The sequence below is a fragment of the Mugil cephalus genome, chromosome 1, assembly GCF_022458985.1.
Source record: "Mugil cephalus isolate CIBA_MC_2020 chromosome 1, CIBA_Mcephalus_1.1, whole genome shotgun sequence".
Taxonomy (NCBI): Eukaryota; Metazoa; Chordata; class Actinopteri; order Mugiliformes; family Mugilidae; genus Mugil; species Mugil cephalus.
This window is the reverse complement of record NC_061770.1, coordinates 20,325,428-20,349,492: the sequence shown is the minus strand read 5'-3', so window position 1 is coordinate 20,349,492 and position 24,065 is coordinate 20,325,428. Positions and strand designations below refer to the sequence as shown.

At 42.0% G+C, this 24,065-nt stretch overlaps 1 protein-coding gene across 5 annotated transcripts in view; it reads left to right on the top strand.

The window, feature by feature from the left end:
• The first annotated feature begins 634 nt into the window (after positions 1-634).
• Positions 635-24,065, top strand: part of LOC125015443 (probable G-protein coupled receptor 153) — a 35,195-nt gene continuing 11,764 nt past the window's right edge. For 2 of the 5 annotated variants that reach the window (XM_047597352.1, XM_047597344.1), the window contains exons 1-3: positions 638-1,307; positions 16,812-17,440; positions 21,083-21,512. In XM_047597352.1, coding sequence (XP_047453308.1) covers positions 17,067-17,440; positions 21,083-21,512 — 804 coding nt within the window. In that variant the 5' untranslated portion in view covers positions 638-1,307; positions 16,812-17,066. Of the gene's footprint in view, positions 1,308-16,811; positions 17,441-21,082; positions 21,513-24,065 lie in introns of all 5 variants that reach the window. The other 3 variants (XM_047597314.1, XM_047597325.1, XM_047597336.1) reach the window with 3 other exon arrangements.

Below are 24,065 nucleotides of genomic sequence, written 5' to 3'. Positions count from 1 at the left end.
TGAATAATCAGAATAAAATGACAGATGATATGATTATGCTTTAGTGCAGCTTTAGATACTGCAGTCATTGACAGGATCAGCTGCAAAGCTGAAGGAAATTTCTAATCCTGCCTCTGAATCTGAGACCCCCACCCCCTACCCCCCCTCCACCCCAGCCTAGCTGTGTGCTGCATGGCCAGCTCTCAGGTGTGTTTGTGTGTATCCTTTTTTAATGAATGGGAAGCATGGAGCCTGCGCGCTGCTGCTCATCAGACCGTCCTCCAAATGAACCAAAATGGAAATAATCATTGTTGTACTGGCAAAAACTAAGGCACCACGGACCTCTGTGTGCCTCTCCTCTCACATAGGGCCTATTAGATTTCTCACTGGGTACAACCTAAGCCCTGCGGGATGAAAGCCCCTCTTACAGAATCATCCACGGAAGGAGTCTTATATAACAAGTGTATAATGTCAATGAAAAGACCCATGTAAAGGAGCATGAATAACATGAGGAAATAGGGAGCATCAATGATCGGGTCTAACAGGGGATTCAATTCAGTGGTTTTAAATAATAAAGAAAAAAAAAAAAAAAAAAAGTTTGAGGATAATTAAGATTAAATTAAAACTGCAGAAAAAATGTGTTTCTCCGGGTTCTTTCTGCGTCAAAATACATGAAGTGTGTTTAAGATCAACTTATTCAAATTAGACATTTAACAAAAAAATATGCCTTCGTGTTCACTCAGAGGTTGCGGGGCATTTAATTTATGTTATTTATTCATTCAAATGAAACATGCAACATGCAGGAGCAGCCCTTGCTTTTGTCAAAAACGCCGACCTCTTTTCCATGAATTATTTCTTATTGCGGTTCACTCCCACGGCCACGGAGCGTCTGACTCGCGGACGAGCCCGAGCACTCGGGAGCGCGCAGCAGTCATGCCTCATCCGTCGCTGGTATCGACAGCGCCGGAATACAGAGGAAGAAATTCTTATTTTGCCTAAAATCACCAGCCCTCTGTTTCTCTCTCCTTCTCTTTGCGCCCTTGCTGCCGTGCGAGCGGCCGCTTCGCGGGGGGAACAAACTGACATTTATCACCAAACCGCTCGATAATTTGCCATTTACCCCCCCACCTCCCGACTCCTCTCTCTCCGCCAATGAGACAAAAGAGGGCAACGAGATACGAGAGGAGTACAGCTGTGTGTGGTGCGGTTGTGTTTCTTCCCCCATTTCGCAGGTCGTCGCTTTAACTTGGCGCTGTTCAGTTTGGACATTGGACATGCCGGGGAGACACTTGGACGCGGCGACAATGCGCCCGAACGCCTCGTGAAAGGTAAGAAGACGCTCGCACAGCTGATCGGAATGATGCCACGCTCCCTGGCGATCAGCTCATTCATAGTGGGATGTTAAAAAAAACAAAAAAAACAATGGGCAACCGTCAACCAAACAGGTGGTGCCCTGTAGCACCAGCAGGTAATGTGCAAAAAAAAAGAAAAGAAAAGAAAAAAAAGTGTGACTATGTAAATATCCATCAAATCGTGACAGGGCTTTGGATAGAATGCAGATCTGACCTATATTGAGGATGACATTATTCTCAAATGATATGCATATATACACACACATATATGTGTGTGTATATATGAGTCCAGAGTGGTCCAATTGAAAGGTTGAGTGACTGTAAGCCATGTTATAACTTAACTGATTGAGGAGGCTTATTTAAATGATAGGTGCTGTAAAAGGGACAAACAACATACTACAGTGACAGTAAAGCAGAATACGGAGCATGCTGTAATCAGGCATCATCAGACTATTCCTGCAAATGTGGTACACCTCCTCTCTTGGTTTGGTCGCTGCTACTTTATGCTTTCCACTCTTGTGTGTTTGTAGATGTGCATGTTAAGATGTAGGAATTACTTGATTATTCCAAATCAAGACTAAATCAAATCAGACAGGCCCAAAGCATAAAAAATGATTACTGATGAGGTTCTTGACTGTATTCAAGTTTGGTTTTAGACAGACAGATGTGTTAGCAATGCACGGTGGCATAAGTAACATGATTAGACATTTACCTCCCGTCACTGAGCAGAAATAGAGGAAACAAACATTTTCATGTAGTCACAAGTGGGAAAGTGGCCGTGCAAGCCGACGATCACTTTCACTGCTCAGACAAACTGCTCCAAGTCTCAGTGTGACAGTTGTTGCTACACCACAAAGCCTCACAACAGATCTCAGTGTTTTGCAGGGCATGTGTGACATTTTGTTTGTCACACGTTTGCCTCTGTCATTTTGTGACCGCGCTAGCCTGCCTTTTTTTTTTTTTTTTTTTTGTTCTTTCCACTCACCCACGTCACGTTGACCGTCTTCCTTTTAGATGTGGCGCTGATGACAGTGGGATGAGGGATTTACGTTCCTCTCTGGACTCCTGCTGCTTGTTTTGATTTAATGTGTGGCACTGATCTATGACCTGAGTCACTTAAACTACAAGCCTGTTTACAAGACAAACCCTCCTGCCATATGGCTTCCAGTGATCCAGGCAGATGTAGCCGTAGCTGGAGTAGCTTAACATAAACAGGGACGAAACGGAGGAGAGGCTCAAGGGTTGCATTCGTGATGGAAAATTCAGCCGCTTAGTCTGTTACAAGCAGGACGCTCGGCTAGGACGAGCGCTCGCAAGCTCCCCAGGAAGCTCCACCAGCACGTTGGAGTCCGGCTTGTAATCTCTAGTACCTTTGACCTGATTATTAAATTTGTGTTTAGCCCTCCTTTTGAGGCTGTTTTGCCCCATCATGACTGGTGATGTTAGGTATTTATTGTTACTGGAAAAACAAGATCGAAGACGGGACTTTCTGGAAGTGACTTTGGATGACACATTAGTGCTGGAAGGTTGCATTTTTTGTGTTCACTGAGCACAGTATGTAGTATTGAATAGTAGTTTGTTGAAGCATTTTCATGCAAGTAGCAAAATGAGAAGTTGTCTAAACTTCTAAGCTTCGATTTCTAGCTGATTTTCTGTTTTCAGCTGAAATGTAGATTGTAATTGTTGAAAAAAGAATACGTTTGTGTCTTGGATCTGCATGTAACATCGGAATAATTGATAAAAAAAATGAAAACCCAGTAACTCCTGAAGTTTTCCATATTTTTGGCACAGGACTTGTCGAGTTGTTGAAGTCCCATGTGGAGAAACATGGCGGATGTAGTATCCCTAACCCAAACTGGGCAAATGTTAGAGTTTTGTCACTTGCGACGATTTATGATTATCGTGAAAATGTTTGGAATTAATCGTGGCTCCGCTGATTTGTTTCCCCCACAGTCCGTTGTCACACAAACACTGGAAACACATACCGCAATGTTGTTTAAACGCCCGGAGCGAGACATACACCAGACATCTTGTTTATAGAGTCCATGTTGTTTCCACATTCTGATCTAAAACCACGAGAATACACTCGAACAGGAAATGAGGCCGTGTGAGGAACATGGGAATGGAACTGGCTGTTCGCCGCTGACTTTTGTTGCAGCAGTTCTGAGATTTTGACGCCATCTTCTAATCACACCTCGTCCAAGTACTCAGTTCGATATAGCAGCACAATGATCGGGGACGTTGACCAGGATTCAGCCTGATTTGATGTAGAGACTAACACAGGAAGGTATTGATTCTATGGAGAATTTGTCTAAGCTTACCTCGCTTGAGTCGAAGCTCAAAGGTCGAGGTCACGGAGCACCCCTAGGGCTTTCAGTTTTCTAATGACTGGAGCTGGTACACCTTCCCTGGCTATTTGGAGGAACACATAACCAAAGTTTAGTGTACATTAGCTGGTATGTGTTTCCAGTGTGTATGAGCATTTGTCTAATGAGCACGGTGCTCTTTATTTACGCGAGGTGACAAGATTTCATATACTGTAAGATGATCTTTCCATAGAGCCACTATCCTGGTGCGCCTTCACCGTAGAGTACCCAGTTACAGCCGATGGCAGAAGACAAATATGAAAGTGCACGTACTCGAGGACTGTAACAACAACAATAACATGTTGTGAGCACAAGCCCCCTTCCATTTAATCACAGCATTTCACTAATGCACAGCGGGGTGGCAGGAGGAGTTGGCAGCCCGTTCTCTAACCACATTCAGGCCCTAGCGCTGCTGAAGTCCCTAAACCAAGGCTGAAGGTAAAAAGGCTTTCAGTCGAAAGACTTTTCACCAATTCATCAAGCTTTGAAAGTTTGAAAGACTAGACACAGGCCATTTGCAGACTGTTGTCGGAGACTCAGTATTCCATAAAAATGTTGACACAAACGAGCAGCGTGATAAATTTTCGCGGGAACACAAATGACGTCGACCCAGCCAGCTTCAAAAAACCACATCAAATATTAATTTAAATTGATTGTGTTCTGCTTAATTACTTCCCCGTCCATTTATCAAGAGGAAATTTATGTCAGGACAATGCCAGGATACAAAGTGCCGCACTCGATAATGCAACCCTTGTCAGCAAAGACCTTAGATGATGATGATTCATAGACTACTAGAGTATTATATAGGGAATAGTGACTGTGAGTCAGGGAGTTATTACAAGCCAATAATGATCTCACAAATGGAAAATTCCAGTTTACGTAGGGAAATTGTGCGTGCCATTCCCCGCTTTTCTCTGTTGGAGATTGATTATGCTCTGTTGGACCAATACAATCCCATGCCCAAGCTAACAGTGATGTAGGTATATGCGTCATCTCAGCGCCATGGAGTTGATTTTGTTTACAAAAAATGGCTCTGATTGGTTGTAGGACTATCCAGTTGTGTACAGAACTACTTGTTTCTGTGTATCGGGAAACATGGCACACAATGAAATTCCACTGGTGTTAACAGGCATGTAAATTTGAACATATTAACGTCAGCCTCAAGTGGCCGTTTGAGGAACTGCAATTTTGTTTGACTCGTGCACTTTGGCTTCACTTTCGGCCCTAGAGTTCAAAATGTGTGTAATACTGCAGTGTATTTTCTTGAACAACATGACACTAAATAAATACATTTCTTTAAATATACAGATAAGGGAATCATGCAGTTTCTGTGATCCTGAGTTTTTTTTTTTTCCTGCTGAATGTTTCCTGCAAGACTGATGCAGTTGCTATGCAACGTACACAATGAGAGATTCAGTCCGGTTACAGTGCAGTGAAGCAGAGTGCCTAATGTCATAGCAGTTTACCAATAGCTTATCTCATACGGCCGTGATAAGGGCGTGACACACAAAGCTCCCTGGTTGTCATTTGAATGTCATTTAAATGAAAGCCACTAAGGGGTTCTGGCTGTGGTGAGAAGACATGTATTTGTTTGAGAATTTCTAATACTCTACTTTACTTCCTCCTTTGAGTTAACAGCCCAGCGTGAACATAGAGAGAGGGCATGAGCAAGGAATTTCGAATGGGGCCACACACCGTACAATAAAATAAGAAGTAATACGGTTATACAGTGGCTACTGTAGCAGCTTCTGTTATTAGCTCACAGCCGGTCAGGAGTAGGAAGGACAAACCGCTGGTAGGGATGAAAGACAATATCTTTTGCTTTATTCATTTTTAATTTTTCTCCTTCCTTTGACTTTATTCTCTGTGCAGAGGGCAGCAGAAAGCCGGACCGCATAAAAAGACGTGGCATTTCTAAAGAAATGCAAACCACTATGTCTGTGTCCATTCCAGACATTGCTCCTCACGGAGGTCGATCCCCTGTGTGGAAGCATCTTATGTAGGACAGTGGGTTTAAGTTGGTCCTGTTGATGATTTGTCATCTGTCCAGGACTCGCACTGATAACTAGATAATGAGCCCTCAGCGGAGATTAGTAAGATTGATAGGGCACTGGCCTCGGAGAGCCACTCTAATCTTTCATGGAGTAAAGGAGAATTCTTCACCTGCACTGTGTGGGTGATGGCATGCAACCTGTAAACTGTGGGAGGCCGTGCAGAAAACAATGTATTTTGTGTCATATTCATGGTTCATGATGTTTTCATGAGTGCGACCCTTATGGAGATGAAAATATTTTGCCTCGTCCCACCCCTATTGCTGACTCCTCCATTTCGGTTGGACTTCCCATCAACTTATGTGCAGACTTAGACAGTGGCTACACCATCAATCCTTTTGCATTATTCATATATCATCATCTGTGTTGAAATCTGGCAAAATACCTATAAAAGCAGTCTGTACCCTCTGTGTATATTACAGATCAGAGCCATAAATATAGTTTACAATATGAGACACAATGATCACACTAAAACTCAAAACAGCACAAATAATCTATAAAGCAAAAAATAATCTTTTACCCTACAGCATCCAAAAACAATTTTGCGATAGTGAGGGTTGTAAAAAAAATGTAATTTAAGAGGCAACTTTAACCTACAGCAATAAAGTTCAAGAACTACTCTGAAGAGTGTCTTTGTTTGCAGGGTTAAATTATGAAACGGCTTAAAAGATGAGGTTAAAACCAGTAAAAAGCTAAACAACTTCAAGTGGAAGTTTAAAAAAGGAGTCCTTGAAAAGTATGAGAAGGAGGAGTGGAAAAAGTACGTATTTGAGCATTTGTGACGACTGGGGCTGGAAATAGATTAGCTCCGCTTCTTCCGTCCCCATTTCACACCGAGGCGGTCGTCTTGTCAGGTGTTTTTGTTTGTGTTGTAATGTCCATGTTGCGTCCTTGTTTGTTTGGTTTGAAATAAACTACTTGAACTGAACTGACCTGAACTGAACTTTGTTGGTTCTAATAAACAGCACACTGCATGTGCATTCCTCTGAGTCCTCACTTCTTGGCACATGGCTCCCTTGTTCTAGCTCCGAAAATGATTCAGTAATGGGAAAACTTCAGCGTTAGCATTGTTGTTAGCAACAGTTTTCTGATCCATGCTTTAACATTGTCACAAAGGGTTTGTCGGCTGGGCGGCCTGGTAGAAACCGCTCCACGTTTCTGTAGTCCATCGACACTGACAAAATAAGCAGTTTGTATCTTTTTATTATGTGGCGATTAGTTCATAAACTTGAGGACACTTGAGAACATTTAAACAATTAAAAAATGGACAATGTCGAAAAAAATATGAGGAACAGGTTCAGCCTGTTGAAAACCTGAACCTCTTTAATTCAACATTTAATCCCAATCTTCTGAAATCTACTGGTGTTGTTAAAGTTCCTCCAAAAAAAACCTTCACACAGAGTCAAAGACGTCACCAGAGAAAGTCCAAGTCTGATGCAAGAAGCGTTTTATTCCAAAAACAAGAGACAAAACAGAGTCTTGATTTCTGGGCCCATGCAATGTTCAGACTAACTTGGAGATGCGGTTTGTCACTTTTTCTAGTTTTCAGAGCTTTGGGGCTGGCACTGCCTCTTTGGTTAAAAAAAAAAAACAAAAAAAACAAAACTAATCACCAAATACTTAAAAAAATTGGCAGGTGTTGTGGCACTTGTTGTGACTCTCACACTGAAATACATTTTTTCAAAAAAGAAAGAACAAACTCAGCAGGTGCGTTGACTTGGTCCAACACATTCTTTAAAAATACTTCTGCTGATATTTTGAAATGGGTCCAAGACCTTAAAAAAAAGAAGTGCAGGTGCACTTCTTGGCAACCCTCCTTGACCTTGAACTTGCTTGTTCTGTTGCTTCTAATTAATTTTGATTTGTTATGTTAAAACTTCCCCTTCTTAATATAATGTAATATCTTAAAAGTTTAACACACAGGTGCATTTAATAACTTTTGTGCTAAGAAAGAAAAACTTATCCAAATTCTTGTGAAGTAGGATTTTTTTCCTCAACAGCAACAGTCGTTGTTTGTATCGATGCGATGAACAGGACGTATTTCATTTGAAGTATGTTTAATTTTAAAATGTAGGGTATGTGATTTTCACATTTAAGATAAACTGCACATATGTCATATGTCTGCTATGCATGTCCTTAGTCATGCAGTATATATATCATTGCGTGGCTTTGTTTTAGCTTTGTATTAATCCGTATCTAGTCGTAGTTTTCACTTGTCTCCTCTTCTAACACTCGTGTGGTTGCTTCACTCTATTAGGGATCACTGTCACATTGGAAACTCTCTATAATGACAAAGTTCCCGAGACCGAGATCCTGGCTCTGTTATGCAAACTTGCAATTATTCTCCATCTACGTCCCCTACATATCTTTCTCTCACACCGCCCCATCTCAGCGCTCCCTCCCGTCGGCTCCCTTTGGTGCAGTCGCTGTGGTAGTCCTGGCCACGTCCACATGCTAGGCTCCATTTAATTCCCGTTCTCTGGCAAAGTCAAAACTTATAGTGTTGTGATCGGTGGTTTTCTTCTTGGACATCCTATGTAGTCGCTGGCCTCACGCAGTGTCCTTCACGCTGTCTGAGCCGTCATTGACACAACAGTTTCCACAGATAATCCGTGCGCCAAGTCAGAAGTGCTTGCCATCTGTTTTTCAGTTGTAGGCTGTGTAAATAGTGAGCGGTAGCGAATGACCACTGCACATTGTCATTCTTGTAGTGTGGTTCTTCCTTTGCCGCTTAGCTCCTGCTCTAGCTCTTTGGCTCATAATTACTGGGACTCTTCTGCTCTGTCATCTTTACTAAAACCTTACAGTTTGGTCTTATTAGTTCAGGCTGTTTCTTGTCATGTGGATCCATGTTGTATTCAACACAACCCAGGTCAAAACAGATCTGTATTCCTCCTGTAATAATAGCCCCATCAAAACCTGGAAAGACTTGTTAATTCCATATTTGGGTGAACTTGGATCAGCAAGTGGGGAAACGCCACAGCTAAATAAGATGCTTTCCTCTTCTTGAGGAATTTAGATATCATCACCAACTGTTCAAGAGAAAAGAAGAATGACAGACCCAAACTTCTCATTGAAGAGGTAAAGATGTTATCCAAGCATTTTAAAACGTATATAAAAATACTCCTGCAATAACAATCTATGTGTCTTGTTATTTTAAGACCTCGTTGTCATGATCTTCAGGTTCAACTCAACTTTGAAATTTTAAACTTTCTGTGTCATGCTAAGTTGTGAAGGTGGGAAGCGAGAACTAGTTCTTGTCTGATCCTTATCAATTCTCTGTGTCATTTCTGGCGTCTCTCAGTTGTCCATTCCAAGGCAATCGCATCAAATTCACAAGTGTACGTAGACCGACGTTTGGCTTCATTGCGCCTATAAAGACAGCGGTGCTAGTAATGTTTGTACAATGAGAATTCTGAGTAAGGTTGGAAACGCTGGCAATTTGAACGGAAACATTGCCCTAAATTTGGACTGTTGTTTTGACACTGAAAAGCTGCAGAAGCCTACCTTCTCTCCACATGATACACACCTCAGAAAGCAGGAAGGAAAATTGATAAAGAATGTGATCGTTAAGCAAAATCCATAATGGAATTTGTCTCAACGTATTTTCATCCATTCCCAATAAAACTGCGTATTACTTATCTGAAATCAAATTCTGCTGTAACATTGTTCTGCACAGTAAAGGTCGAACATCCACGTGACACAATAAGCGGTTCAGAAGTTCCACGTCAAGCCTGGTATATAGAAATACACCGATCAGCCACAACAGTAAGACCACTGACAGGATGAGTAAATAACATGAACCATCTTGTGACAATTCACTGTTCTGCTGGGAAACATTTGGACCTGGTATTCATTCATGTGGATGTTACTTAGACATGTACCACCCACCTAGACCAGACCAGGCACCCCCCACTCCATAGCACTGACAATGATTGATGGTAGCAGGATGCAGCCTGACACAAGCACAAAAATGGGCAAGGAATAACTAAAAAACAACAACAACAACAACAAAAAAAAAAAAAAACATGAAGAACAGGGCAAGGTCTTGACCTGGCCTCCAATTTCACTAGATCCAAAAGTGATCAAGTATCTGTAGGATGATCCACAGAGCCCCCCACTAACAACATTCTTTTGCCAGACACCACAGGACACCCTCGGAAAGCCGATGCCCATTCTCTGATGAGTCACAACTCTTCTGGAGACACAAGGGAGACTTACACAATATACAGGAGGCTACAGCAGGTCATCACATAATGAACATTTTGGCATGAGATGAGAATAACACAGATACGGTCTAACCACAGACAAAACATGGCCTGTTATAATCCATGGATCAGGTTTTATTCATTTATATTGTATTAGGTTCCCTTTTAGTGGCAGAGCACAAATGTCCAGGATTAGGAACATGAACACTAATATGAAAGATTGGTCAACATAACTAAATAAAGCGAACTGACCCCAGCCAGAGAGAAATAACAGGATGTTTACAGACAAGAGATGTGATTTAAATAACTATAAATCAGACAGCAGTGCAGTGAGCTTAGAGGCTTTTGCTTTTGCTTTTGCTTTTGCTTTTGCGTGGGGTGGAGAATGTATGTCTGCCCCTGACATTCACTCTACAAAAGCTGTAGAGTATTGCACTGAGGGCATTTCTAAGGGGTAAAGCGGGGTGCTGCGAAGAAAAGCATACCTGCTGACTTTGCTATCAAACGAATGCATGTGTCATGTGTAAGCATCAGAGACGTAATGTTAAATACGACGCCGGTGCTCCGGGGACGGCACCACTACCTCCCACAGTGGAGTATTTTTCTCCCCGACTGCTCCAGGGATGAAGTGGCTGGTCGGGCATAAAACCCCATGCATCACACCTGTCAGCGGGGAGCTCATAAAAGCGGTCCGCTCTGTGTTTTACTCCAGTGCCTGCCGACGCGTGGCTTAGAGATGTGTGTCAGCGCCACACTCTGCACCCAGCACACTGACCAACATTGTGCTGGTGAAAAAGAGCCTTGGAAATAATTGTCTTCCTTGATGCAGGTTTCTACGAAAGCTCTGATCACAGTCAGGCACGCCGTCGTCCATTTGGTCCTTTGTTTTAACACATAAATCCGTCTTTATGGTTATGTCAAAACGTGTCCAGGGCACACTTAGCTGTTCTTCTGTGTCTCGTCTGATGATAGTTGGAGGTGAAGGATAAAATTGTGTTTGGTCTCTTACTTCAGTGTGGTCCACAAAAATGACTAATGTGCAAAGTGATAAGTTAGTCATTCAGGAGAAGCAGGTTTCGCTACACAGTCCAGTTCCCCATACGCAGCAGTTTTCACAAGGCCTCCACAACGCTGCTGATGTTCCTGTAAGTGTTTTCCGTCTCTCTTTATGTTGCGTTGACGGATGCGTTGCGGTCGTTAATGGGTTTCGTTGTGCTGAGAAAGAAAAATCTTTGTCGCTTTGCACTTCAGACACACACCATGAACAACAGGGTGGAAAGAACTACAGCATATATAGCTGCATGCAAGTCATCAGGACATCAGGAGTTCATTTACAGTATGTTGCTCTCCGATATTTTCTCAGAAGCTCGATGAAGATTTAAATTTCACAATGTCTTCGTTTTGTTGCTGATATTTGGAAGGCGGCCACAACCAACCCTGTCAACAGGAGGACCACAATCCCTAGGGGGTTGGCGGAGGTGTGGTCGCAAAATCTTTGGTTGATTAAACATTTTTCTTATATTTTTTAATTTTGAACATTTTTTTAACATTAACCTGAATCCAACATATTTTAGCAAAGGGATAAATGGAGGCAGAAGATGTTATCCTTCAGTCAGCACTTCCCTCATTCAGTGACACAGCTGAACAGCCACCGTTTCACACGCAGCGCCGCACTAGACCTGTCAATCTAAGCCTCCTGTGCACAGTAAGCCCCGCCCCTATCGGTTCTGAGCCAATCACAAGGCTGCATATGACTCATCAACTCTGTCAGTTTTCCACACAAATGGCCAAGAGCCTATTCAGTCCCCAGGTGAAATCCCAGAGGCATGCTGCAATATTAGCACAAGAGAAGCTAACAGTGCAGCTGCAAACATTAAGTACTTGTTTGCGCCAGCTGCATGACCATCTTATTGTGGCTCATGTTTGAAATTAACAAAATATATATATTTGTACCATTTGTATTATGTGTATTATTTGAATAAGGTAATGTTGAATGGAGAATTGTAATAATAATGTCAATAGCACTAGGAGTCTAATATAGAACACATATAGTAGATAGGAGGTCCCTACTTATTCTCTCCATCAGTTTGGGTCCTTGGCCTGAAAAATGTTGAAGACCTAGGGTTAGACTTAATCAGAAGTTAAGTTTGTGTCATTATATTGCAAATTAAAACAATAAGTGGTGCGCAGTATTAGAAACGTGGGAGTCTTTTCCTTTGTCGCATGTTTGCTGAATTAAAACGATGCTAAATTGATTAATTGCGGTGTGGTATTTGGGACAAAGTGTTTATCTCTGTATGGCGTCGCGTAATTATTATAAGTGAAGAAACAACCGTCGTCTGATGGCAATTTTCATCAGCTTAAAATTTTAATAATACTTGTTGCGCACTTGTGAAGCGCTTCTTAAAGTTTGCTGCAGACCGCGTAGCAAAGTGTGAAATGAGTTATTATTAAAACGCACAACATATTTCTGTCGTCTTATCTTCCTCGTATCAGTGCCACAGTGAATCTGTGCCACTCATTTAACATGCAGTATCTTGATGTTAGGGAGTGCAAGTCTTGTGTGTATGTGTGTGTGTGTAATTGTCAGTGTTGATTTCCCTTGTGTAGAGGACAGATTTTGCTCGGAGGCCCAGGGGATTGTGGGTGATCGAGCTGTTAGTTCCACTGTGGTTAGGAAGCCCGTCAGTCAAGTGTTTAAATAAAACCAGTGCTACAACTACTGCTATTCCTGTTTTACTAATAATCCACCGGCAACCTCTAAGCCACTACTGCTCCTAGTACTACTTTTACTACTGTTATAGCAAATATTACTTCCTCAAAAGGGGCTAACTTCTAGCGTCACGTATAGTTTTCTGTTATTTTTTGTGTTCCAAAAATACATAGGAGATGGGTTAACCTGATTTCCGCCCACACTCTCCGTGCATACACGTATAAAAACGAGAAATGATTCAACGACAGAGCACATGCGCATTTATTATTCCCAGAGTTAGTTGTGCGTTTGCAGTTCAATCCAGTATTTACAGTATTTTGACAGCAAACCTCCCACTCCCTCCAGGGTGGAAGAAACCAAAATAAGCTACAAGTACACAGCATGTAATTGTCAAAGACATCTAGCAACCACCTTCAAGGAAGTTATCGTCCACTATCATCTGTCATTTACATCTCATTGAGTATTTCTGTTTTTGTACAAAATAAAAAATTCTGCTTTTAAGCAGAAGATACAAATTCTTTTTGCTGCAAGCAGTACCAGCTAATGGGGATTTACATAAATGTTCTCAAGTAAAGGAGAATTGTATAGTCTGGAAAACCGTCTGAATGTCACATTTCCACAAAATATTTGTGTCGTTGTAGGGCTGGTCCATTGTTAACTGATCGTGCCCTGGCAAAGATCTGCTGGGCCACTCATATTCAGATAAGAATTGAGTCTGGCAATGTCAGTCTAGGAGCCTGTGTTTCATTCAGCTCAATTCTGCGGTTTATAATGTCCACTGCTGCAATAAGTATGTTCTCCATTTGGCAGGATGATGGATTCATGAGCTCCTGCAACTCAAACATAATCAGAGAATATGATGAATACAATAGTTGCATTTTAACTGATTTGGTTTTATTTTTGAAACTAAAGAACTGGTAATGAAGTAGAGACTGTAAATCACCTTCATGCTCTTCATAAGCGTTGGCACATCTACAAGAGATTTGTAAATTCCGACTGAATCTTTCACCACATATACCCAACACACAAGGCTCCCAGCAGACCTTTACCACCAGTATGTGACCTGGCAGCAAAGGTTAACTTGCTCAATGCTGCACAAATGCTAAAAGGGTGAAAATGAGAAAAAAGAAAAAGCCCGACAGGAGACGAAGGTTGATTTTGCCGGTTAAGAAATATCACCCATTTTTATCTGTGATACATCTTCACAGACTCTCCAGCTGTTCCCAAAGGTTAGAAAACTGCACTAGCTGATAAACATCCCGGAATAACCTCGTCAGACCTTACCGCAATTTCTTGCATTTACTGAAAAGTGCCGTTGTCCCTCTTGAACCTCATGAGTCACCCCCGCAGAAGAGCTTGGAGTTCATTTTCTGCTGCCCTCTTGCCGCATTGGTTAATTGCAAGCGCAGCTGGGTAGGAAGGAAAAGGAATTGTTATGGAATATTGGTACCTAAGAAGGTAATTATGGAGCACATTGTTAGTTCGCTAGTCATGGTCTTTGTTTCTCCCAGAATAGCATGTTTGTCTATTTATGGCGACTCAAACGAGCAGAAAATTTGCATTTGCATTAAATTTGCATTAAACTATAGGACATTTAGGATCTGAGGAAGCAGGACATACGGTTTGTACTTCACAGACGTGTACAAAACTGTCACAACCAAATGACTTAAACAGAACAGAAGTTATCTTGATCGTAGTTTCTGTCATAAATCGTGTCATTTCCAGTCAAAGAAGTTAAAGGGATACAGATTACTGGACAGATGAGTTCATTTAAATCACCTATTCCAGTTTCCTGGAGAGCTGATACAAGGAGGAATTTTGAATGAATCAATAGAGAAAAGTCAGGTGCTGCAATATTTGAAGTAGCCATCATCACTTATTTAGAGGTTCAGAGATGTTGTGATGAAGTTGTGATGATGTTTTAAAACTGAAATGGCACCTAAGCACCTACCTCGCTGCCAGTTGTCACAAATACTTTGGGGCTGCAAAATGGTTGTGTTTGGTCTTTTGTGCTTGTGTGTGGTTCTCACTATTTTCAAATCTTCATCTCTTAATTGTCCCGCTGCTTCACTGGCACGGGTTGAATTGGGTTGAATTTTGTGATTCTGTTGCCTTTCAGATATCTGTTGCTCCTAATAACAAAACAGATTTAGTGTTTGTTTGTTTTTTTCCTCGTGGAGCCAGTTGGGCTCGGGAGGGATGTGAAGTAAAGCCTACAGTGGATTGCATTTCACTCAGCTGTGGTTTCTGTCCACAATCAACAGACACTTGTGTGGCTCAGTCCGCCCCAACCACACAGGGATTCGTGGATCAAATGCATCTGATATTATATTCCAATCGTGTATTTTCCATCATCGTATCCGTATTGAAATATTTCTTTGTTAAAGATCTTTCCTGGCATTTTGCCCTTATTGTGCAATGAACAAAAGTGCATGAACAAAGGTGCAGCCGGTCGGTCGGGGGTCAAGGGACCGACTCGGCCGGTAAAGGGCGTTTTTCCCATGTGCTGTGCGCTCTAAGCACTCGGGCCATCGGGCCGTCTCCTGAAACGCTGCTGTGTTATTCCTCCTCCTAGTTTTGCGTTTGCTTTGCCAGGGTTCACCCTGCGATATTACAACCGAGCCACTTGTAAACAAAACTCGCATGAATGTGTTGCTTGTGTGTTAGATCAGAGCTATTTCGGTGACAGACAGACAATGAACGTCTAAATTTAACTGGAGATAAATGTGATGGATTCTCACTGGCGCTGTTTACCGTCTGTTTTGCTTTGTGTCGTGGTAGCTAAGAGAACAGAACAAAATGCACTATATAATATTCTTGTCCAGATTGTCTTTCGTCTTTGATTCATTTTGTTATTCTTCACTTTCCAGCACACTGTTTTGAATTGTCTCCAGTGCTAGGTGTGTTGATGTAGTCTCATACTTGCTGTCATACCAAATTGTGCATTTATTTACGTTTGCATTTTAGGTGTTTCTTGAAGTTTAATTTGAATTATTACATCCTGGCTAAAACAAAAACCTCATCAGTTAGTTAAATTTACATGATTGCACTCCTTCTCGATCAGTGTAAAGAATACTTTATGAAACCTGTTCCCTATGGTTACCCTCATACTATTGCATACTATTAGACTTATAATTTCTTGTGGACTGACCTAGCCGGCTAACAGATTTAGGATGCCGTTGTAGGCAAGAGGGAAAGAGGACGATTAGATCAGTAGAAGAGAGAGCCGGGCCGACGATGACGTGGTTCTTGTCATTTCCAGTGTCCCCTCTCAGGGCCCTTGCCTACAGCACATCAGTATTTGGACAAGCCAAAAGTAACAGGAAATAGATGTGACAACACGCTCCAGCTGTGCCAAGCATTTTTCACTGCACAGTGGGGGAACCGGAGTTATCCTCTCCTTATATGTTCTCTCGCTGGGGCTCTGCTATGCTGGATAAAAAAAAAAAAAACAGTTGCAAACTATTTCTTTTCGTTTGTTTGATTTTTTTGACATCATCAAATGATCACACGTTAATATCATCAGGTCAGTCTTTAAATCGTCAAAAAGGGAAACCATGATGATATTCAGTTTACAGTTGAAAAATTATGCAAATATCCAGGAGCTGGAAACAGATTTGTCTTTTTTGCTTGAGTAGAGACTTAACAATTGGTTGGTTGTTAAAATTCAGTTATTCAACAAATACGTCTACTTGATTACTTGACTAATTGTGTGAATTGTTGGATTAATTCTTTATTATTTTCCTTTCTTGTCTCACTTTTATGATGAATTAGTTTAAATTTAATGCTGTTATATGTGTGGCTGCTTATAGCTTCCTGAATAACTTTGACCTTTACACATGCTTGCATTCTCTTCTGCTGTAGCTTTATGCTATTCTGCGATTTGACCCGCAGCATTTTTTTTTTTTTTTTTTTGAAATAATCCCTGCTGACTGAATATTGTTCCGTGAATCGTATGACTTTCAGTATTAACAGTTAAGCCGTTATGTAATTAACATAACCCTGTTAATTCCTTGATGAGGGATTAAGTGTGGTGCGGGATCATTTTGAACCGGACTGACTAATGTAATTATCTTTATGTCGTCATTCCCTCAGACTCTGACCACTCTGCCTCTTTCCTTTCTCCTCTTTTCCATCTTCAGGCCTGTAAAGGGAACTGGCCTCGCTCCACCGTCCTCCGGCTCTCACACCCCGCTGTGTTGCATCACATCCGTGAGCGCCGACCTCCACTGTGCCCGACCCATGGAGAGTGCACGCCCACCCAGATAGGATGCCTGCCTCGCTCGACGCCCTGCACCCCCTCCTGCCCATCACCACTTCCTCCTTCTCCTTGCGTGAACCCGCTCTTGCCAACAGTTCCTTGCGGACCCCCAGGCTCCGTCCTGCCCCGCTACAACATGGTGGATAAGGTAACCACCATGAAGGATGACGTCATCAACGCCAACACGCTGGCTTGGCTGGTCTGCTCGGGCGTGTCCATCCTGGCCAACACTTGGAGCATCCTTAGCGTCAGCGCCAAACAGAAAAAGTGGAAGCCGCTGGAGTTCCTCATCTGCACCCTGGCGGGAACGCACATCCTCAACATGGCCATCCCCATCACAATGTACTGTGTCATAACACTGAGGCGTCAGCACTCAAACTACGAGTGGAATGAGGGTCTCTGCAAGGTGTTCGTCTCCACCTTCTATACTCTCACGCTGGTCACCTGCTTCTCCGTCACCTCTCTGTCCTATCACCGCATGTGGATGGTGCGCTGGCCTGTAAACTACAGGTAAGACGACTGATCTTGTTGTCAAGGTGTTAATGCTCGTAATTTAGGTATTTCACACTTTCAAAAGGGGTTCATCCTAATTACAAACCTTGAGTCAAATGTCTTTCTGGTTTGTAACTTTACAGATAATCAGTGTTGGGCAAGTTAATGTCTTTAAATGTAAGGTACTTGTAAAGTTACTTTCACCAAAATAAGTGGAAATATGGATTTTGCGTTCTCAATAAATCGTATTGATTTCACTGTAGCTCATTTCCATATCCAGTAGAAGGTGATGTGGAATGGGTTTAATGACCAAGCTAGGCTTAACGCTAACAACAGTACAATATAATGGAGAAGTTATGGCTCATGGCGCAATATATATTGTGATTCCGATACTGTAAATTTAGCTGTATTCATACTGAAATCAATATTGCTAGGAGCTACTACTGTGTATTGTAACCGAACACCTAAAGAAAGTTAGCACCACGCTAGATGTTTCCTTAAATCACTTGTGCTATTTCGCGCAGTAAAGAAATCTTTTGGATTAGATGTTCTTCGTGTCCTTTCCTCTGATGAACTGACAGTAATGAGGATATGTTCATCTCATAAATGTAGAGTCCGACTCTGCAACTGCAGCCATCTTCTGTCCAATCAGCTGTTCTCTAGCTCCAACGGGAAGTCAACATTTGCTCAGATTTTTTTTTCTTCTCTGCTAATCTCAAATTTTTATAAAAACACACAATTTAATTAATTTAATTCATTTTGGGTTTAAAATACATTATAATGAGTGTTGCTGACATTTGTACCGAGTAAAATATTTCAGTTATTTTTTTGTAATGCCTTACATTACCATGTTACAGCAAAAAGTAATGCATTACAGTAATTGCATTACTTTTGTAACACGTTAATCCCAATGCTGTAGATAATTTCCAATAGATTTTGGCTTTCATCCCACAACAATGGGATCTTATTTGTGGTGCTAAGACCATTAATGTTGTTGGAAATACTTTCTACCAAAGAAATGGTTGCTATGATAACAGCAGTGTGTCCTGTGGACACCACCAGTCTGTGTTATAACATAGAACTACAGTACAGATGGAGGGCCATTTTAAAATGACTTTCTGACATTTTCTCAAAAAGGAAAAATTCCACTTCATTAAATTTTCCATAAACAACATCATGCCAAAGTCAGTTTCTTTGCCTTCGAAGCCGAAACACTTTGGACCTTTCGCTGCTTTTCTGAGCTGCTTTTCAGATTCTTCATATATGATGAGGACATATTCAGATTTCTGTCACCTGTCAGCCTGTTTACCTCGGTTTCTGAGTGGGACACTCTCTCTCTCTCTCTCTCTCTCTCTCTGTCTCTGTTGCCAACACATCTGCTGGTTGCAGTTATTTGAGGTAACACTATGTTAAAACCCTCCAGACTGAGCATCTGCCAGCTCCAGCCTCTTCCTTCATTTTGGTTCCTCTTAACATGGACTGTAATATTGTAAGTAACGCTGAATAATAAAGATAGAGTTCACCTCACATGAAGTGCACTGACACCATTTTGGTCTTGTTAGACTCTCAAGGCATCTGCTGTTCGCACGTAATCAGATGTTCTGAGCAACATTGTCACTTCCTGCTATATCTGTATACACCGCTGTTGCTTCAATATGACATGTGCTGACGATTGAAGCAGTAATTGTTTTGTTATTTAAAAAAACAGATGTCGTGGTAATGATAATATAATGATGAGTAATGTGAAGGTTTGTCATTTGTGCATGTCACGTTGACCCCGCCTCTTGCCTTTTGGTGGTAGTCTGTTGTTACTCATGGCTATGCAGATCTTTATTTTCTGGCCATCAGGCACAGAATCATCATTTTCAGCTGAATGCATCTCTGGAGCAAATAATGTGGTAAATACAGCCAGAATGAAACGCATAAAATCAGCATTCATATCTGCAGAACGCATACAAGCTACTCTGTGGGACGCGGATCTGTTGCAGAGATCGGAGTCGTGGCGCATGTGGCGAAGATCAGTATTCTGTTGCTTAGCTCTTCTTCCCCTGCTGAACAACAAATTGTGATTGTGCTTCCTGTGGTATGAGGTCTGCAGATTCACAGCACACAGTCAGCGCGGGCCAATTTAGCAGATAAGCACACTTTCAAATATATATTAATATCTGTATTGGCTGATTCCCTGGAAATGATAATGGTCTTGTTTTTATCTCATGAGCCCGTGAGTTCCCTCACTCATCTTCTCTCTCAGTCTCATGTTTGGAGCTCAGCTTCTTGCCTCCTCCTTTTGGGGTCGTTTTAAACAACTCGGTCTGGAGTGATAGGTCAGGTGATGCCGCGTGTAATTGCTCTTCATCTTTCATTTAAATCGCTCCACGTTTGCCCTGCTGAGCTAGCATGGCTGCCTCCTCGCCTTTGACATTAACGTACACTGAAGGCCTGAATTATGAATTCCAGCCTTGTACTTCGGCAGCTGTTCTCATCAGCCTGTGCTCACTATCTCTTAGGAGGGTTTTTTCCCTCTCAATGCTCCAACTCTGGTAATAGATTCATGCAGCTCGGTGACGTAACCTCCCCACGTACCTCGGGCACATTCAGGAAAGGCTAGCGTTATTACTCACTGTGACAACAAGACCTACTTGTCTGTGCACAAAGCCATAGTGCAAAGATAGAGGCTACTGCTCCCCCTTCTGTAACATTTTTACTGTGTCAGTGCATGTCAGCTAATGCTTTACTAGCTACAAACAAATTTAATTACATTTTTTGAGGAAGAAGACGATAGGCGACGCACGCTCCAGTTCTTCTGGGGGAGGCGGATTGGGTTTCCAGCTCAAGCTGCTTTAGGACAGCTGACACTGTGACACTACAGTGAATTAGCAGTAGAAGCAGGAGAAGTGTATTCATTTCAACCTGTGTTATTGCTCCTTGTTGTAGCCACATTGTGAATTAAAATGTGTACAGGCGTAATTTACAGATGTAATAACATTTTGAAAGCAAAATTGCTCTGTACCTATTATAAGTTCTCATTCAAACCTCTCGTCAGGTTTGTGGAATGAGAGCGCTAAGCACCGCTCTCTGTATTTTTAGACGTAATCGAGTTGTCGCTGCAAACCTTAAAAAGTGTCCACGCCGCCGGAGGACACAAACAGAAAATTGCTCGACTGTAACAATTACTCGGAGGTGAGAGGAAATAGAAATACCTTCGCGGTGAAATGCACCTAGATGACAAATAGACCGAGTGACGTGAAAAGCAATCTCTGGCCATCAGCAAAAAAAAATCAATTTCCCTCCACATTCATCTCCAGTTCATCTAAGTGATGACTCTGTGGGATAGGGGCTTTTTTTTTCAGCTTATGTGACGCAGGTTGAGATCTTCCACTTTGTAGTGTTGTTTAGATATTGTAGTTTTACGTAGCTTCTGTCTGTTGGCACATTTCCTCGCTATCCTAAAACCACAGAGTCAGGCCTTCTTATTAGTGCTGCATTTCATCTTCTACTAACTCTGGAGAGGCTAGTGTTGTGATTATGCAGATAAGAGAAGTCAAGGTCCATGAGCTTTGGATTCTACAGCACAGCTCGGCAGAACATAAATTTCGCTTAATGACCTGACAGCAACTCAACTGACTTTATGCTAAAATCTGGTTCTGGTTCTCCTTCCAGGTTGAGTAACACCAAGAAGCAAGCTGTGCACACGGTGATGGGCATCTGGATGGTCTCCTTCATCCTGTCCACACTTCCAGCAGTGGGCTGGCACGACACCATCAACCGCTTCTACACCTCTGACTGCCGGTTCATCGTGACGGAGATCGGCCTGGGCTTCGGCGTGTGCTTTCTGCTGCTGATCGGCGGCAGCGTGGCCATGGGCGTCATCTGCATCGGCATCGCCCTCTTCCAGACCTTCTCGATTCAGGCGGGCCACAACGCCGACAAGAACAAGTTCAACGTCCCCACCATCGTGGTGGAGGACGCTCAGGGGAAGCGAAGGTCGTCCATCGACGGATCAGAGCCTCTCAAGACGTCGCTGCAGATCACCTACCTGATCAGCGGTATTGTCTTCATCTATGACTTCTTGACTGGCTTCCCCATACTGGTGAGTCTACCGGCTGAACGCGAGTGTAGATACCGATGAACTGGATCTAAAAATTGCGGTCTGACTTATAATTAAAAGAAAAAAGAAGAAAGTCCAGATGAGGACATGAGCTAGACTTGTGGGTCAGTTGTGCCGGAGAGTGTTGGGTTTCAGCCATGTTTTGTTTTGTAAAATCTGAGCCTCTCATGTCTTACGTGACTGCACAGAGCTAAACATCTAAAAGATTAATGCTTAGCAAGGTTTCAAAAACCCAGTAGACTTAACAACACACTGGCTGTTTAGACTCTTATGCTAATTCGAGTGAAAAAACAAATAAAAAATTTCAACATGCTTCCCCAGTTGCCAAATAAATGTGATGGCTGCCAGCATCTTATTACTTTCTTTCTAAGATGCAATAAATAACAAATGACTGCTGATGATTGCGGTCATTACTTATACATTATTATTATTATTATTATTATTAATAATTCAAATGGGAAACAGTATTGCTGCAAGGAAATATACTAAACAATAAGTTATTCAATAATTATGATCTCATCTAACTCTTTGGTGAGTAGGTTAGGTCCTGAAGCTGCCAAATAATTCAAATTATTAATTAAGGTTTGCACTTATGTACACTATAGGTTAAGATTATAAGAACAACGAATTCCAGCCTCTGTCTCTTCCCATCACTGTCTTTTTCCGTCCTCTGGTTTCCATATTAGCGTGTCACATGGTGTGTGAAGCAAATCTTTGCACAGCCACACGCGCACTAACACACACACAGTGAAGTCAGGCCGATGACAACCATTTTGTGACTTCTTTCAAGATGAGCAAGGTCGGTTATGTCACCGGTGGAGACGAAGAGGCCGTCGACCGCTTTGGCCCATGTAGAAATGTGAAATCCCAGTGAACAGATTGGTATGGGGGTGGATTTTATCGGCTGCGGCTCCCGCGACCGTAGCATGGTGTTTTATTATTTACATGAACTTAAAAGTTTCTTGCATCTGTTCATCTGAGGCTGCAAGTAGGTCAGGTTAAATGTGGATGGGTTAAGTGTGTCTCGTGCACATATGGTAATTTATACTTTGTGTCGCTGTATGAGGGGCAAGTGTCGATTGGATTCTGGTTGATAGGAAGGAATTATATCAGTAGCAACGATCATAATTAAAGGAAAGATGGATATGTCGTCCAGTTTGCTAAATATAAAACAATTTAAGCATGGTATCATCTTCCACCTGATTTCTTTTGGGGAAGTCTAGACTTTCAAAGCAGACTGTAACTTCCTTGTACCACCTTTGGGGAAACTGATTCTTCAGGCGCTGTATCAGCGAGTGAAGGAGTGAGTTCTGTTTCACAGTGTTGCCATTTGGTTTGCAAATTCCACCCTCAGGTTCTCATTTATTTTTTAGCACGTTAAATCACTGCTGTTGTGTGCAGACTTGAAAGCCTGCAGAAAGCTCCAGGATTTTTTGTTTATGAGGCAGTCGAAGCTGCCAGCCACTTTTTCCATTGGGTAAATGTGTTTGGACAGTTAGTCCAAAGTACCCTGTGCTCATGTTAGGGCCACCTGATTACAATGGAACTGGATGTTTTGTAAAATGATGTTTGCTTTGTGTATGGTGTCACACTCATACTCTAAGTGGAAGTGTCTCACTGTTTGAATTTAATGCATCGCTGCGGTTAAGTTATTATTTGCACAAGCCATCTGCTGAAGTTTTTACATTAAACAAACCTTTTTAATTAAGTGTTGTACACCGGAGGCAAGCCGAAGGAAAAGCCTTCTGCACAAAGCAGCGCTATCTGCACAAGCCTTTAATGATGAATCCAAATCACAGAGCGAGGAAATATTTTTTTTTTAGTGCGTAATCACTGGAGAAATATGCTTTATCGTTATTAGTTTGCTGGTTTTTAGGAAGACTTGTGACTCACGAGGAGGAAATTAGCAGTGTGTGATAATTTAAGCAGTTTGTGCTGCCAGAGTTCTATATCATTTAAACCTCGCAGGCTTTTAAAGTGTTCCTATATTAGCTGTTAAAGTCATGCAGATGGCCACAAGGCTGTAAATAACATTTCCAACCTCTGCCCACCATGAGCTGAACAATAACAAACCATCCCTGTCTCACTTAAAGAGTCTCTCTTTGAAGGAGCTGATGATTTAAATTCTGTTGGATGCTTTTGCTCCACTTTAAAAAATATCATGTCGTGTTGTATGGATGCCGTTTGCATGTATAACAACGGATGATATGAATACGCATTTTGAGTGAAGTTGAGTAAAGTTTAGACAGGCGCCATATTTGCACGGGTGCTTTTTCTAGCTGTTGCCAAAGAGGGACCATTATTCAAGGCACTTCCACTTGAGGAGCGTTTCATGAGTGATGTGGAAAAACTGTGTATGGCAGCATGTGCATAAATTGCTGTTGACTGTGTGTAAGCACTCGTTATCTGAAAGTATGACACACGTGGAAGTCAGTCAAGGGACAGTAAAAGATTTAAGAAGCTGAAGAAAGCAAGTCCTTTAGGGATTGTTTGAGACTGGCGTCACTCTAGAAAACAGTCCAAGCGGAACATTGT